Below are 14,510 nucleotides of genomic sequence, written 5' to 3'. Positions count from 1 at the left end.
ATATATATATACACACACACACACACACACACACACACACACACACACACACACACACATATAAAAAAGAAGCATGTCAGCTCTACCTATTCTTCTGTGTATGGAACCAGACAGTTGAAGCACCTCGGTGGAATGCAAACACATTTTTGTTTGCACAAAACCACGTTTTGTTTGTTTTGTGTTTTGTTTGCCTGCGATCAGTCAGAGCAACGAGGTCGATTCCTCTATTTTGACAGCCTTCAGACGAGCTCTTATGCGTTTGTCAGTGTAATGGGCGTACTACCAGCAATGGATGCATCATTGACAAAGATGACGCATTGTTTGGAACAAAAGTTCTGCATTGTCTGAAATGCAAACTGTGATTAAAATGCATTTATTTTTTTCATCCGTTAATTTACTTGATGAATACTAATTAATGAGTTAAAGTCCCACCCCTGATATGAGCACGGTGTTTGGGGGGGTGTTTTCACTGAGATGAAAGTCCTCCGGATTTTCCCGGAATTCCGGGTTTTTCACATTTTTATGAAAATTTCTCCGGAGAATTGAGGAAAATTTGCATAATCCGAATATTAGTTGACAACATTGAACGAAGACGCGTTTGAGTTCGTTGTATTGCTTTCACGAGCTTAGCCATATTGAGGCACTAGTAACAGTAAAGAGATTTTTGTTTGTGTAATAATGACAGAAGGCATGATGGCGTTTGACTCATGGTTTAGTAGAACGAATGGCAACTCGCAACAACAGTAGCAAGCTCATTTTGCCTCTCGGGTTATACCATCTCAACTAGAACGTGGGGGATAGTCCCCAAACAATTTTCGTCTCTTTATAAACACACCTGCTAAACCCCAGTGGAACGAATAAAAGACGCCGTCAACAAGACAGTTGTCGTATCTCCGGCTGAGGCTCGCTTAGCTTGAGTGGAGTCGCCACAACAGTAATACCCTCGCCTCGCATTCTCATAGCCTCGCCATATCTTGGAGATTTCGAAATTTCGGCCCGAACGGAAGCCACAAAGGGTACACGTGTGCACACAAAAGGAAGATTAATCATTGAATGTCGAGTATTTGAATAGCGTTTTGTGTAAACTAATTCATGCTTGATCGGCCAAGTGCGTGCGCGCACTCGCGTGTGTGTGTGTGTGTGTACACACACACACACACACACACACACACACACACACATTTATTTATTTATTTATTTTTTCCGGAATTTTCAGAAAAGTCCACTTTCATCTCTGATTTAGTGGACACACCCACAGCATCTGAAGGTGATGAAATGTCTTGATCTTTCAGCATTTTCAAGCCCGATTGGCATCTACTTGTACATTCCTTCACATATGGCAGGCTTGTTCACACCATTAAGACATTTGTATTTTCATTTTACTGGGACTGTCAAGAGGTGTGTGATCAGAGGTGCAGAGTGATAATGACCTCATTGTTATTTTACCATGTTTTTAAATTTAGATTTGCAGACAGTGTGACTGCAGAGCATTGGTTGCCTCTTTCAGGCGTTCTTCAAGGCTATTGTGATTGACAGTTTCACTGATATAACAGAAAGCAAATACAATTAACCCTTTCATGAACCCTGTAAACTGATAACATGATAAGCTCTCCACTGTAGTAACCGCTGTCCCTAAAAGGGTTAATGCACTTTGTCTTCTCATTATTTTCCCTTGTTCCAATTTTGAATGCTTCAGGTGTGTCATTTAGTCAGAGCAAGAGCCTGACTGTTTTTCGGTCCTAACCAAGATGCTTGAGGTAGCTTCGACACATTTCTGTTCGTGCTCTTCAGGGAACCACTTGAAAGAATTTTCCTGACTGTGTTATATGGAGATGACACACTTTCTGCTTTTTCTGTCAGTTCATACGAGTTCCTCATTAAAACTGAGCCACAACGTTGTATGTTCCATGTAAGTGGAAGTTTATACTAACGTAATTATTACCCCTCTACAGTCCCTCTGTAATTATGTAACTCTTGCTTGGACACACTCATGCAGCCACAGTTTAGAGCGGACCACATTTGCAGTAATATTTAATTTGGATTTCATCTTTGCATGCTGTTTTATAGTTTTGTGGTTAAATCTTGACATCTTTGATGTTATGTCATTTGAGAAACTACTTTATGCTGCTGAAAGACGAATTTGATCATTGCAAAAAGTAATCCTGGCCCCAAGGATGCTGACTTAAAATATCTTAGCAATCATTTATGACGCTGTGTGTGCATGAAGCGTGGACCTGTGCTGGCAGCGTCCCTCCATGTGGTGGCTGTGGTTTGAACCAGAGTGTCTGGATCCCCCCTTTTGTAGCTGCCTCTGGAGTCTTTGTGTGGCCTGTGGGGACCTACTCGTCACAAAGACACCGTTGGCCTTGTGATTCCGTGCACTCACACATCACTTCAGAAGGCCCACACGTGCCTGATTTTAGCATCAAGCAGACCTCTGGTGACAGTGGTTTTCAATGTGAGCTTTTAAAGCAGTCATGTTTCTTTCTTTAGCTTTTTTGTTGTTGTTGTTGTTGGTAAATGTTAATTCTGACTATTGATTCTAACATGCAGAGAGCAGTGATTTTCAAGACTACACCTGACAGCATCTTTTTTTGCTTTTGTTTTTTGTTTTTTTTATGCGGGCAGCTCGGTGCTCGACTGGTTAGCACGTCGACCTCACAGTGCAGAGGTCGTGGGTTCGATCTCCGGCCTTCCTGTGTGGAGTTTGCCTGTTCTCCCCGTGCCTGCGTGGGTTTTCACCGGGTACTCCAGTTTCTTACCACATTCCAGAAGCATGCGTGGCAGGTTAAAGGAACATTCCAAATTGTCCCTCGTGTGAGTGTGGGTGCAGATGGTTATTTGTCTATGTGTGCCCTGCGATTGGCTGGCAACCGGTTCAGGGTGTCCCCCGCCTACTGCCCGAAGACAGCTGGGATAGGCTCCAGCATGTCCCGCGACCCTTTTTAGGATAAAGTGGATCAGAAGATGGATGGATGGATCAATAATCTTATTACTTGTTACGATCACCGGATAAGTGGTAAAATGGATGAATGGATGGATGGATGGATGTTACGATCAACCAAATAAGCCATGTACAATAAACCTGTCAAAACAGCCACGGTTCCTTTTAAGCAGCCAACACAACACTTCCAGTTGACTTAATATTGTTTGTACTGTATCTGATTGACCCTGAATCGCTAATGTTGTTCTATAAAATGTTTTTCTCTTACTGTGACTATTTACTAAAATCGTACTTGACTCATCTCCATGGGTATAATTAAATTACAGATATATTTACCTCCTCTATGTGTCATTACAAGTAAGTATATGATCGTAGCGAACAGCACGCATAAGATCTCAGAGGATGAATGCAACGGGGGAGGGAGGGAGAGAGAAAATGAGCGGGGAAGATAATTCACATTCCACCCACTCCCCTCCCCCTCCTTCCTATGCAGCGTTCCCCTCTGTATATGTTTCCATGTGTACCGGCTTTCCATACCTTCCGAGCAGCTGCAAAATAGCTTTTATGGACTGTACATGATTGTATTGCTCTATCACATAGCTTGCATTATATTCTTTGAGGCTAAGTGTACATTGAGTTGGTGAATGTTTGTGTTCAGTGTGTAGAAGCGGAGAGACCGACGACGAATCAGCTGCAGCATGGAAGATTTTCTCTCCTCCCCTTTCCCCCTCCCTCATAGCACATCACTACTACCTTGCTCCTTTCTCGTTTGCTCTCTCTCTCTCTCTCTCTCTCTCTCTCTCTCTCTGTCTGTCTGTCTCACTCTCCGTCTCTCTCACATGCTCCATCTTTTGTCGCCGGGTGGTTGGCAACCACCTTCACAGCTGTGAAATCTTTAAGTCAGTGCAGCTCCTATCTTTCCGACGGGTCTTTCTTTTTGGTCTTGTTTTTTTATTTTATTTTATTTTTTTAAATGAGGCCTCTGGCTTCTACAAGGATTCAGTAAAGGACTGCCACTTTTTATTTCTACATTATTCTCTTAATCTGTGATTATTTTTATTTTGGTACAGAAACAGTTTTTAAAATCTGAGACCCTGTGCTGTTCTGCAACAATTTAATTCAGGTCCTTCATCTCAGAAATGAGACATTTTTTTCGAGTGCAATTACATTCATGCAAATTCATCTGGGAAACAGGAAGGCAACAAGGACTACTGCTAACGAAATCAAACTCTCTCTCTCTCTCTCTCTCTCTCTCTCTCTCTCTCTCTCTCTCTCTGTCTGTCTGTCTCACTCTCCGTCTCTCTCACATGCTCCATCTTTTGTCGCCGGGTGGTTGGCAACCACCTTCACAGCTGTGAAATCTTTAAGTCAGTGCAGCTCCTATCTTTCCGACGGGTCTTTCTTTTTGGTCTTGTTTTTTTATTTTATTTTATTTTTTTAAATGAGGCCTCTGGCTTCTACAAGGATTCAGTAAAGGACTGCCACTTTTTATTTCTACATTATTCTCTTAATCTGTGATTATTTTTATTTTGGTACAGAAACAGTTTTTAAAATCTGAGACCCTGTGCTGTTCTGCAACAATTTAATTCAGGTCCTTCATCTCAGAAATGAGACATTTTTTTCGAGTGCAATTACATTCATGCAAATTCATCTGGGAAACAGGAAGGCAACAAGGACTACTGCTAACGAAATCAAACAGGTGAGGGTTGCCTTTTGCCGTGACCTTTGACCAGGAGCAGAACATTTGCTTCATCTTCCAGCAAGCAGCTTTAATTTCACTGAAGAGGACTTTCGCTTCTGTGGAGGACAAGCACGGAAGATGTTATGGTCTCCAAGATTATCGCTGTCTGACTTCCATGTGAAGCTGACAGCCAAAGGACTTTTCCAAAATCTTCAGCTGCTGTCAGGATGCAGGAAGAATACAGTGGTCTTCCACGCAGGTCTGGAGATGACACTGTGCTCTGTGTCCCCCTAATCATCCCCATCAGCCACTATGTGTTGATGTTGCACAAGTCCAAACCATTTGAGAAAGTTGTGATCCCCCCTGCCCCCCACCCAACACCAACCACTCATTCCTGTCCTTCATCTCTCCCATCCTTTTCCCATGACGTCTCTGCCATTTGTTTCAACCATTGCAAAGCATCCCTTCAGTTCGCCCTTATCCACCATACGTACAGGAGATAAAATAGTTTGATGCTGAGGGAGACATTAGGTAGTCATGAAACTCATATTGTTTTTACACAACCTGGAGCATCTCTTCATTTTCCTAATCAAAACGATGTAGTACAAGCCAGTGGCCCGCGCGCGCCACAAACAACCCATCTTGTACATACGTAGCTCAGACTACATCTGCATGTCTCATATGCTATTTTTCCAACTCTTTATTGGACGGATGTTAGTCATAATGTGGCTGGAGTGATTTGTTGTCTTCAGTTCAAGTCTGCCTTCAAAACAGCCACTTGCCTCCCCTCTCCTGTTGTGCAGCTTTCACATCGGCAGCCATTGTTGCTCCAATCCGAGCACTGGGGCTTTTCATTATTCTATTTACCAGCATTTGTAGCCGATGTGGCTGTGCGGGTACAATAGGGCCATCAGTTGTCTTTCCACTCGGGTGTCTGCACCAGCCTGCATAAATTTTTTCTAAGGTTTCTGCACGAGTGCTTCGGCGGTGGCATGATGAATAGCCATGACCGTGCGCTCCTTTTAGCTGCGCTACCCACGCCTAGAGGGACATCGGCCACGTGACTCACACACATGCACTACTAACTCGCCAGGGTTCTGCGTCTGGCTTTTATGAACCCGTCCATTAAAAAGGCTTTCTTGCTGTGCAAGGTTGGTGTCTAACCGAGCTGTTGTTGCGTGGCTATACTGTAGGCCAAATACATTATTGCCTTATTCATTTGCAAGGTCAAATTACAGAGGTTCAGGGTTTCGGATATATATAATGTTTCAGAATATATATCATTATGTATGTATTTTACATCATGATATCGGCTTTGCCAATATCATTATGGTAATGGTAAAGTAAGGAATTATTATGTAGTTTCAGACAAATATATTGCATCTTTGGCAGTATCTTGAGATGTGTATCATGTCGACCTCAGTAATAGAGTTGTACATCCCCTTATTTTGTATTCATTCCGTTTGCGAAGAAATGTAAAAAAAAAAAGGGGGGGGGTTAGTGCATCATCTTACTTGATAATTCCCTCCGGAAATGTAGTGCTGCAATTTCTACGATGTTTGTAACACATGGGTTACCCCATATGTTACAATTTCTACAATTTTTGTAGATTTTTGCGTATTCTTCATCACGTCATCTTTAAATCAAAGACACAGCATAAAAAGTGTGTGATATGAAATATTCCAATTCATGTTTTATTTATATAGATTTATATTTATGTTTTGGTCATAGCACAATACCGCTTTTATTGTCCATAGAGGGCAAAAATACAAAGAAAAAAATAAGAACTATATGTGTATGTATAGCACTGATGCCACTGAACATGTCGAGTGGTTGAAAGTGAAATAATTATTCAGGAATAATACTTTTACAATTTTTGTAAAATTGTATGTTGCGTTATATAAACTTATTTACATCGACTGCAGCACATGGGTTTTTAATCTTTGACAGAGCTACATCATCATCGTGTTGCTGTTGTTGGTCTTTCGTCTTGAGCCATCTGATCCCAGCGGCACGTGTTTGGCTACGATGTTGTTCTCTGTCTAAGCTCCACAGACCCACTTCCCCACTGCTGCTTGCTGTGCCCCTAAAATGTAGGTTACAGGCTTGAGTCAGTGCATGTGCATACGCGGGCACGCGCACCCGGGCGGTGCACTGTGCTTTGGTGCAAGCTATAATCTGACATCGAGTTTTCTCTAATGCCGTTGCAAATGAGGACATGAGAGGATGTATGTGCTAAAGGGACTGGAATATTTTCCAATCTCACCAGAGAGCTGTTAATATTTTGGCCACTGGTTGGAAAGGTTCCTTTTGAGGATCAAGGCCATCAAGGTTTATCGCTTCTCATCTACAACCCAGTTCAAAACTGGAGCTAAAATGTCTGCATCATTCCGAAAAACATCTTTTGCTGAAGCCTTTTCTGATTTAGTGAATTTTGAATGATTAAATCAGCAGGGGTGTATCAACCTTTAAAGTGGGCCATAGTGTGTTTTGGTTTTAATTCTTTTTTTTTTTTCTTTAACCCTTTCATGCACCCTTGTAAACCTGATAACACGATAAGCTGTCCACCGTAGTAACCACTGCCCCTGAAAGGGTTAATTGACAGACCCCAATGTGTGTTGTTAAATACTCAAAATGCCTCGCTTTCACAAGTTAATGTGTACTGTCTGCCATTATGTGGTTTGATTCACATAAAGAATCATCTTGATTTTTGACAGGCCATATACAGGATACAGTGGAAAGACAGTGGCAGCGCTTGTTCCCTTTGTGGCGTGTGGGAACTGATTGTTGAATGTACAGCCAATGTAAGGTGTTGTCATTACTCTTATCAAGGTTATCAGGAGACACACGTTTATCACACTTTTAACATAGAAACTCTCAAGGGATAATTTTCATAAATTTCTATACATTTTATATGCTTTGCGTATACGATCACTATACAGGGGTTGGTTGACTTTATACATGCACACAGAGTGAATATGGAGTCTACCCCCGTTTAAATGGGAGTGATTTTCAAGATAAATCTGAATTTTACAGTGCCTCTGTTTAACCCCAAATAAAGTTCAGATGTTCTAGTAGGATTTTCCTGATATTTTTTGCTTTGTTGCATAAGCCCGAAGGTTTTGCGCCAACGCTGACTGCTATTTGTTACCGTTTGTAATTCCCTCCACCTTGATTGATGCCCCAGTTCAAGCTGAAGGAAAACAGCTGCAAAGCATGATACGGATATCACATTGCCTCACTGCAGGTACGGTGTTTCTTTTGAGTCCTCTTGTGTTTAGTGCTGGCTTCCTTTTGGAATTATGGCTGCAAAAATTCAGTGTGAATTACTTACACCATAACACGTGCGTTTGGGGGATTTCTGGTGTGTTTGAGCAAACATCGCCAGGCCTGGATGGTTTTCTTTGTAAGATAAGGCTTCCATCTGCCCACCTTACCTCATAGTCCGGACGTACAAAAAAGACGGGAGATTCTTTTCGCATTTACTAAACAGTCAATACTTGCCAAGAATTCCTTCATTTTGCCACGCATTTACTAAACAGTCAATACTTGCCAAGAATTCCTGGAACGCCTTCATTTTGCCACCAGCATCTTGGCCACCCTCACTGAGCAGTTTTCTTCTGATCTTTTCATTCATTTTGGAGGGAAGTCCAGTTCTTGGTAATGTCACTGTTGCGCCATATTTTCTCCACTTGATGATGACAGTCTTCTCTGCGATCTGTGGTGTATTGAATGCCTCGGAAATTCTTGTGCACCCTCCTCCTGAGTGATGCCTTTGAACAGTGACAGCTCCGATGCTGTGGAAGCACTCTGTGGACCACGGCTTGTCGACGTGACGACAAAAATGTCAGTTGAAGACTACAAGAACAAATCAACTTTGTTTAACATTAATAACTAAAATGGTGGCGGGTGTGTGGCAACTCCTATTAAATATGTTTTGGAATCTGATTGAAGGCGGCTGATTCTGAACACAGCTTCATCTTCATTTATAAGGTGTCATCTCAGCTTGTATTTTTACTTACCGGTAACTTTTTTTCGTTGAGTTTTACAATTTATAGGTTACACTAATGGTGGAAACAGTTCTGAAATGATTGATCGTAGTGTCATTTTTTTAAAATATTGTAAATACTTTGTACATCTGAACAGAGGTGTGTAGACTTTTCATTTTCACTGCATGAAAAATGTTGTTGGTAGCCTTCTGTTAATGAAAGAAAAACTAACAATGGTCACTGAAATAAATTGAAAATGACAAAAGTATTAATAAAGTTTAGTGATTTTTTATTTATTTATTTTTTTGCCTTAAACATGTCCTCAGAATGCTGGCCACCTTGAACTCAAACCGACCAGCTACATCCTTACCGAAACATATCATTCATTTCTACCCCTGAGACGTAATTCTTCAATCTACAGTAATGTAATCAGAATTTGGTTCCGTTTTTCTTATTTTCTGACAAAACCGAGAAAATACTTGGGCCAAAACAGTATTTTGGAACTGTGACGATATGTTCATTCTCATGACATGAAGAACACCTCCCAGACCCTAGAATGCAGATGCTAACCATAATTTCTCTCAAGATTGGCAAACTCCAGGTACAAGACCCATTCCGCACCCAGAAAAAACATGAGAAACATAAAAATTCCCAGCTTGATTCTTTTTTCACCACGATGTAGTGATAGTTGCTGTCATAGATTTCAGACAATAATACAAAGTGTGTGTTTTTCGTGACATGTGAGCCAATTCAACAAACTATGGTTGTCCTAATAAAATTGAATGAAAGAGCACGTTTCTGAAAAGACAAATGCAATTAGGTTACGGTAAAATTGTGTTTTATATGTTTAACAGCAACTGAGTTTGCTTTTTGATTTCATCAATCAGCCATTTCAGCTGCTTTTGAAGTCTAAATGGTCACTTTTCCATCATTGCTTACATGTCATTGGCAAATTATTTCCTCACACCACCATCCAGCGTCATCAGGAAACAACAGGATGATTCATTTAGTTTTTTGTACATTACAGTACTGTCAGACGTGGCTCTTCTTCCCCCATGTGGCCACAGCTGTAACACATTCACACGACAACACTACAAAAAAAAATGTAGTTTAGCTGTGTAGCGTTAACTGATACGGAAAAAGACCAAGTTTCATTTCAGTAACATGGTTTTGGGAATGCGTATGGTTAAAATTCGCTGGATTCAGACCAGTACTTCCCCACTTTCTTGTTTCTGCCAGCAGGTGGCAGTACAAAAGAAGCCACAACAAATGCAACTTCCTATTTACATCGATCCATCTATCACTTAGGAATTTTGGAATAAATCATGCAGGTGTATTTTGATTCACATATAGAATGTTCAATAACATTTGTTGACATTTTAATTCAAATTATTATCTTTTTTTAATGCAGAATCCAATATTATAGGAACTCCAGTATTGTATTTATGCACATTGTCCTTTTGCCATACGCCGCTGACCACCTTTTATTTGGTCCATATACAGTATGTAATACATAAGTGAAATCATGTTTTTTTTCTTCATAGCTCTGATGAATTTGCACATTTTCTGAGTTAATTTTTATCTGATTTAGATCAAATGAGAATGTGAGGTTTTTTAAATTTCAGTTGTTTCATCTCCAAACGAGTCATGCAGGCTTACTAGTTACCTGTTAAAATGCATTTAGTATCATAGTTCAAATATCATAATATTAAATGAATGTAACTTGAATACTTTCAATTACTTCTGTATGACTCCAAACCAAATATATTTTTAGAAATCAAAATCAAATCAATACGATTCATGTTTGGTCTTATTTGTCCCATGGCTATTTAATATGCATGGTTTCGATTCCGGAGCAAGACTGAGCACCGGTAATTCAAATCCAAAGCACTAGAACTGTGAGGCAGACGTGCTAAACACTTGGGCTCCGTGTTGGAAGGATGGATAAATGGTTGGATTGATTGAACGCCATGCACGGGTGGTCGGCAACACGCGCGGCTCCGGAGCCGCATGCGGCTCTTTAGCGCCGCCTAGTGGCTCCCTGGAGCGTTTTAAAATGTTAGAAAATGGAAAAAGATGGGGGAGTGAAAATATATTTTTTGGTTGAATATGGTTTCTGTAGGAGGACAAACATACTTAACATTTTCCAATGCTGTAAAAATATGTCGAATAAATATTACATTTGAACATTTGCGTCATAGCCTACAACACACGTTTCTATTAACAGGGCGGGATGCCAGGCACGTGGCTGTTGTAAGAAGGAACGGCGTTTCATGTCCAATTCACCGAGGGAACTGGCAAAGAATGGCAATCTGAAGGACCGAGAGAAGCATTTTAAAACAGTACACGTCAGCTACGAAAGTTAAAACGCTGCAAAAGTGCGTCCCGTGCCTCGTTCATCTTAGCCGCTGTTATGGCTGTTGCTTATGATGGCATGCGTGTTTCAGTGCATGCGTGTGCGGTCCCGGGTCGATTGCGAGGTTGGGCCCCCCTGCTCTACAGGATGCACTGCAGGGGGGGGGGGTGTAATCGGGAAGGCTCATTTATGTATTTGTAGCCAATTTAGTCATTTTGATAGTAGGTTAACATAGCTAGTATAGATACATGCAGCGTGTGTTGCCTTCTTTCTGAGGCTTTTAATTTATTACGGCTCCAGATACATTTGTTTTTCGTTTTTTTTGGTCCAATATGGCTCTTTCAACATTTTGGGTTGCCGACCCCTGGCCATGCACGTGAAGCAATGGCTTTTTTTCGAACTGTGCCCGAAGGCAACACCTCACATAGCTCGATCGGAGTAGACAGCTCAATCTCATGAGGGAAATTTGTTTTGATATTATGTCCACTGTTTGTTATAACCAGCGAAAGGCAAAAAGGAGGAGTTGGCTTCAATTTCCCCTTCTCACACGTTTGTAATTTTGGTACGATGATATGGGATGTCAAGTGTGGAAAAAAACGTTTGGTTTTTTCCCCCCTTTTTTCATTCCTGGTGACAAATTTAGCAGATGACAATATGACGTTGAAATAGTAAAGCTGTGGGTGATTCATGCCGTGGTGTTAGCCTGCTAGCTGCTCCTTTGGTAATGTAAGCTTATGTTGTGTTATTAATTATCTTTTTATGTTTGAGCATCTTATTATTTCATGTTAAGATTACCTACATTGCATTCTGTTGTTTAATAATTGTGTCGACATGTTTTTATGTTGATAGCTTATGATAGGCTATTGAAGTAAGGAAAAGCAGGAAGTGATTTTAGTTGCGAAAAGTGTGTTCCCGAGCGTGCTGCGGTGCAGACGTAGGAAGTGACCTCCTTTGAATAAAGCTGCGTTCAAACGGAATCCATCTTTCCTTTTGCCGTTCGTAAAGTAGAGTCATCCGTTAAAAACAACGAACCTCTCAACGTACAGTAACAAGCCGTCCGGATGAGTTTGCGAGCTTACACCTTTCTTTGTAAATGTTATTTAAAATGTAAGACTACATTCTCCATTTGATCCAAAACAGTCACCATGCATCCCTTCCAGTAACTGTCCAAACAGACCACGCTAAAACCAACACGTACCAAGCCAGCAAACACCTATATGTGGGGCAACCATTGAACTACATTGTGCGCTGTTGTCCACTTAACTCGGAGGAAATTGCTCAATCAATTGAGAAAGCGATTGAGGACTCAACTGCGCCATGTCTCTCCCTGTATTCAAAATGTAATCTTCCAAAATAATAGCAGTTTTTCATAAATGTACCTGTAACCTTATGACATGTTTTTTTTTCCTGTAACAGAATACAATGACAATACAATCCTTTCTTCTTCACTTCTGTCCAACTCACTTCTACTGTTTACATGGAGTTACCCCTATGCATGCAGGCTTTTTGTGTTCCTCTTTTCAGTAGTAGGTATTAAGATCCCTTGTGCTCCAAATGAGCAGCAATGTGTTTTGTTGCTTATTGTGGCACGTTTGGTGCTCTTCAGGTTATGTTGTTTAAAGTGAGCTTTATTTCCAGTCAAGAATCAGCTCTTTGCCTAATGGAACCAGAAGAGCCAATAAATAATTACCATCAGAGAGGGAATAAACAGAAGGGAACGCAGAGTACAGAGATGGACTATTGGGAGATAATATGAGCAAAGGCAGAGACGTTAAAGTTGCTTCTTGATTGCTTTTGTCTCCGTAATGCACTCCTTAATGCACATCCAGAGTCCATCTTACACACAAGCACTCACAAATGCACACAGACACATTTTTGCCATCAATACCACACAATCCCATGATTCATCACTCTAAGCCAAGACAGTCAGAAGGGCGTATTCTCTGATGGCAGTGGATGAATAAGACAGTTTGGTGTGTGTATGTGTTGCTTGTTTGGATTTAATTTCCTCCGTCTGGACAAATTTGTCCCTTCGTTGAGGGATTCCTTTTCTTCTTTCCTTAGAGTCAGTTTCATTTGACAGCAATATTTTGTAATTGTCTTGACTGAGTGTCCAGTGTGTATATGTGTGTGTGTGTGGAAGAGGGTTCACGCCATGTTGAATGTTGTGCCTGTCAACCACAAAATAAGAGGATGTTGTCTTTTTGCAGTTGACAAAAACAAGCCCAGGGACGTCCATGCAAGAGCCACTAACAATCGCAGCAGTTCGCCGGTTCCAGCACTTGCAGCAGGAAACAAGCCGCAGAATCCATCACGAGCACTAGTAAGCAGTCCCGATTGTTATCGATTCATGTGATGGTGTTCGTTAATTTGATTGTGTTTGCCTCTTGAATCCTTTGAATTGGAAAAGAGTCATGTTTTTTGTTGTTGTTTTTTTGTTTTTTGCAAGGTGCCAGGTGTTGCGAACGCCAGTGCGTCAGTGGCACCAGTTTCCCCAGCGCCTGTCACTTTTTCCACCAACACTGGGTTAGGAAGCACGGGACCCCCTGCACTCACATTCAAAGCAAGAGCAGGTTCTCGGTCAAGCCCCAAACATGGAACACGTCTGCAAAGTGGACCCAAACCTGGTGCAGTCGCAGCTAAACATAACCAGAGTAAAGAACTTACGGAGAAGAAAAACCAGGCCAGCCAGCTTTGGAAACTGCTCATCCAAGCGAACAAAAAAGCTGAGGCTCTTGCTACGGTGATTCAACATCTCTTCAATGAGGTACGTTTCATTTCTTGTTCTTCATTCTTATTTCTGAGGTAAACAAAGAGGAGAAGGGACCATCTTGTATACCAGGCTTGGGAATACCCTTGTTCTCACAGGTCACATTTGATTTTTTTTAAATGGGCCATGTCATTCATAGATGAGGTAAAAAGATAATAAATAAATACTGCAGAGATGAAAGTCCTCCGGATTTTCCCGGAATTCCGGGTTTTTATGAAAATTTCTCCGGAGAATTGAGGAAAATTTGCATAATCCGGATATTAGTTGACAACATTGAACGAAGACGCGTTTGAGTTCGTTGTATTGCTTTCACGAGCGTAGCCATATTGAGGCACTAACACTAGTAACAGGAAAGAGATTTTTGTTTGTGTAATAACGACAGAAGGCATGATGGCGTTTGACTAATGGTTTAGTAGAACGAATGGCAACTCGCAACAACAGTAGCAAGCGTCATTTTGCCTCTTGGGTTATACCATCTCAACTACAACGTGGGGGATAGTCCCCAAACAATTTTCGTCTCTTTATAAACACACCCGCTAAACCCCAGTGGAACGAATAAAAGACGCCCTCAACAAGACAGTTGTCGTAAAAAATAGATGTGGCCAAAAAGGGAAAAACACAGATGGGCAGAAAATCGTGTCCGTCCGACATAGTGTCGTCTCGGCTAACTTAGCTTAGCTCTTGTCGTGTGTGACGTCATGTGCGTCGGCGCTGATTGGTTGAAATCAAAAAACGCGCTTGCGTACATGTTCGCGCTGAAGCACGCACAG

General features: G+C 41.3%; 1 protein-coding gene across 4 annotated transcripts in view; it reads left to right on the top strand.

Annotated features, from left to right (window-relative positions):
* Nucleotides 1-14,510, top strand: part of mtus1b (microtubule associated tumor suppressor 1b) — a 100,486-nt gene that overhangs the window by 65,870 nt on the left and 20,106 nt on the right. For 3 of the 4 annotated variants that reach the window (XM_019879668.1, XM_019879665.1, XM_019879667.1), the window contains 2 exons: nucleotides 13,181-13,293; nucleotides 13,420-13,737. In XM_019879668.1, coding sequence (XP_019735227.1) covers nucleotides 13,181-13,293; nucleotides 13,420-13,737 — 431 coding nt within the window. Of the gene's footprint in view, nucleotides 1-4,344; nucleotides 4,885-13,180; nucleotides 13,294-13,419; nucleotides 13,738-14,510 lie in introns of those variants that run through there. The other variant, XM_019879669.1, reaches the window with a different exon arrangement.

The sequence above is a fragment of the Hippocampus comes genome, unplaced genomic scaffold (genome assembly GCF_001891065.2).
Source record: "Hippocampus comes isolate QL1 unplaced genomic scaffold, H_comes_QL1_v1.1 scaffold158, whole genome shotgun sequence".
NCBI classification, from domain to species: Eukaryota; Metazoa; Chordata; class Actinopteri; order Syngnathiformes; family Syngnathidae; genus Hippocampus; species Hippocampus comes.
The sequence above is the reverse complement of the archived record's forward strand: the minus strand, read 5'-3'. Positions and strand labels throughout refer to the sequence as shown.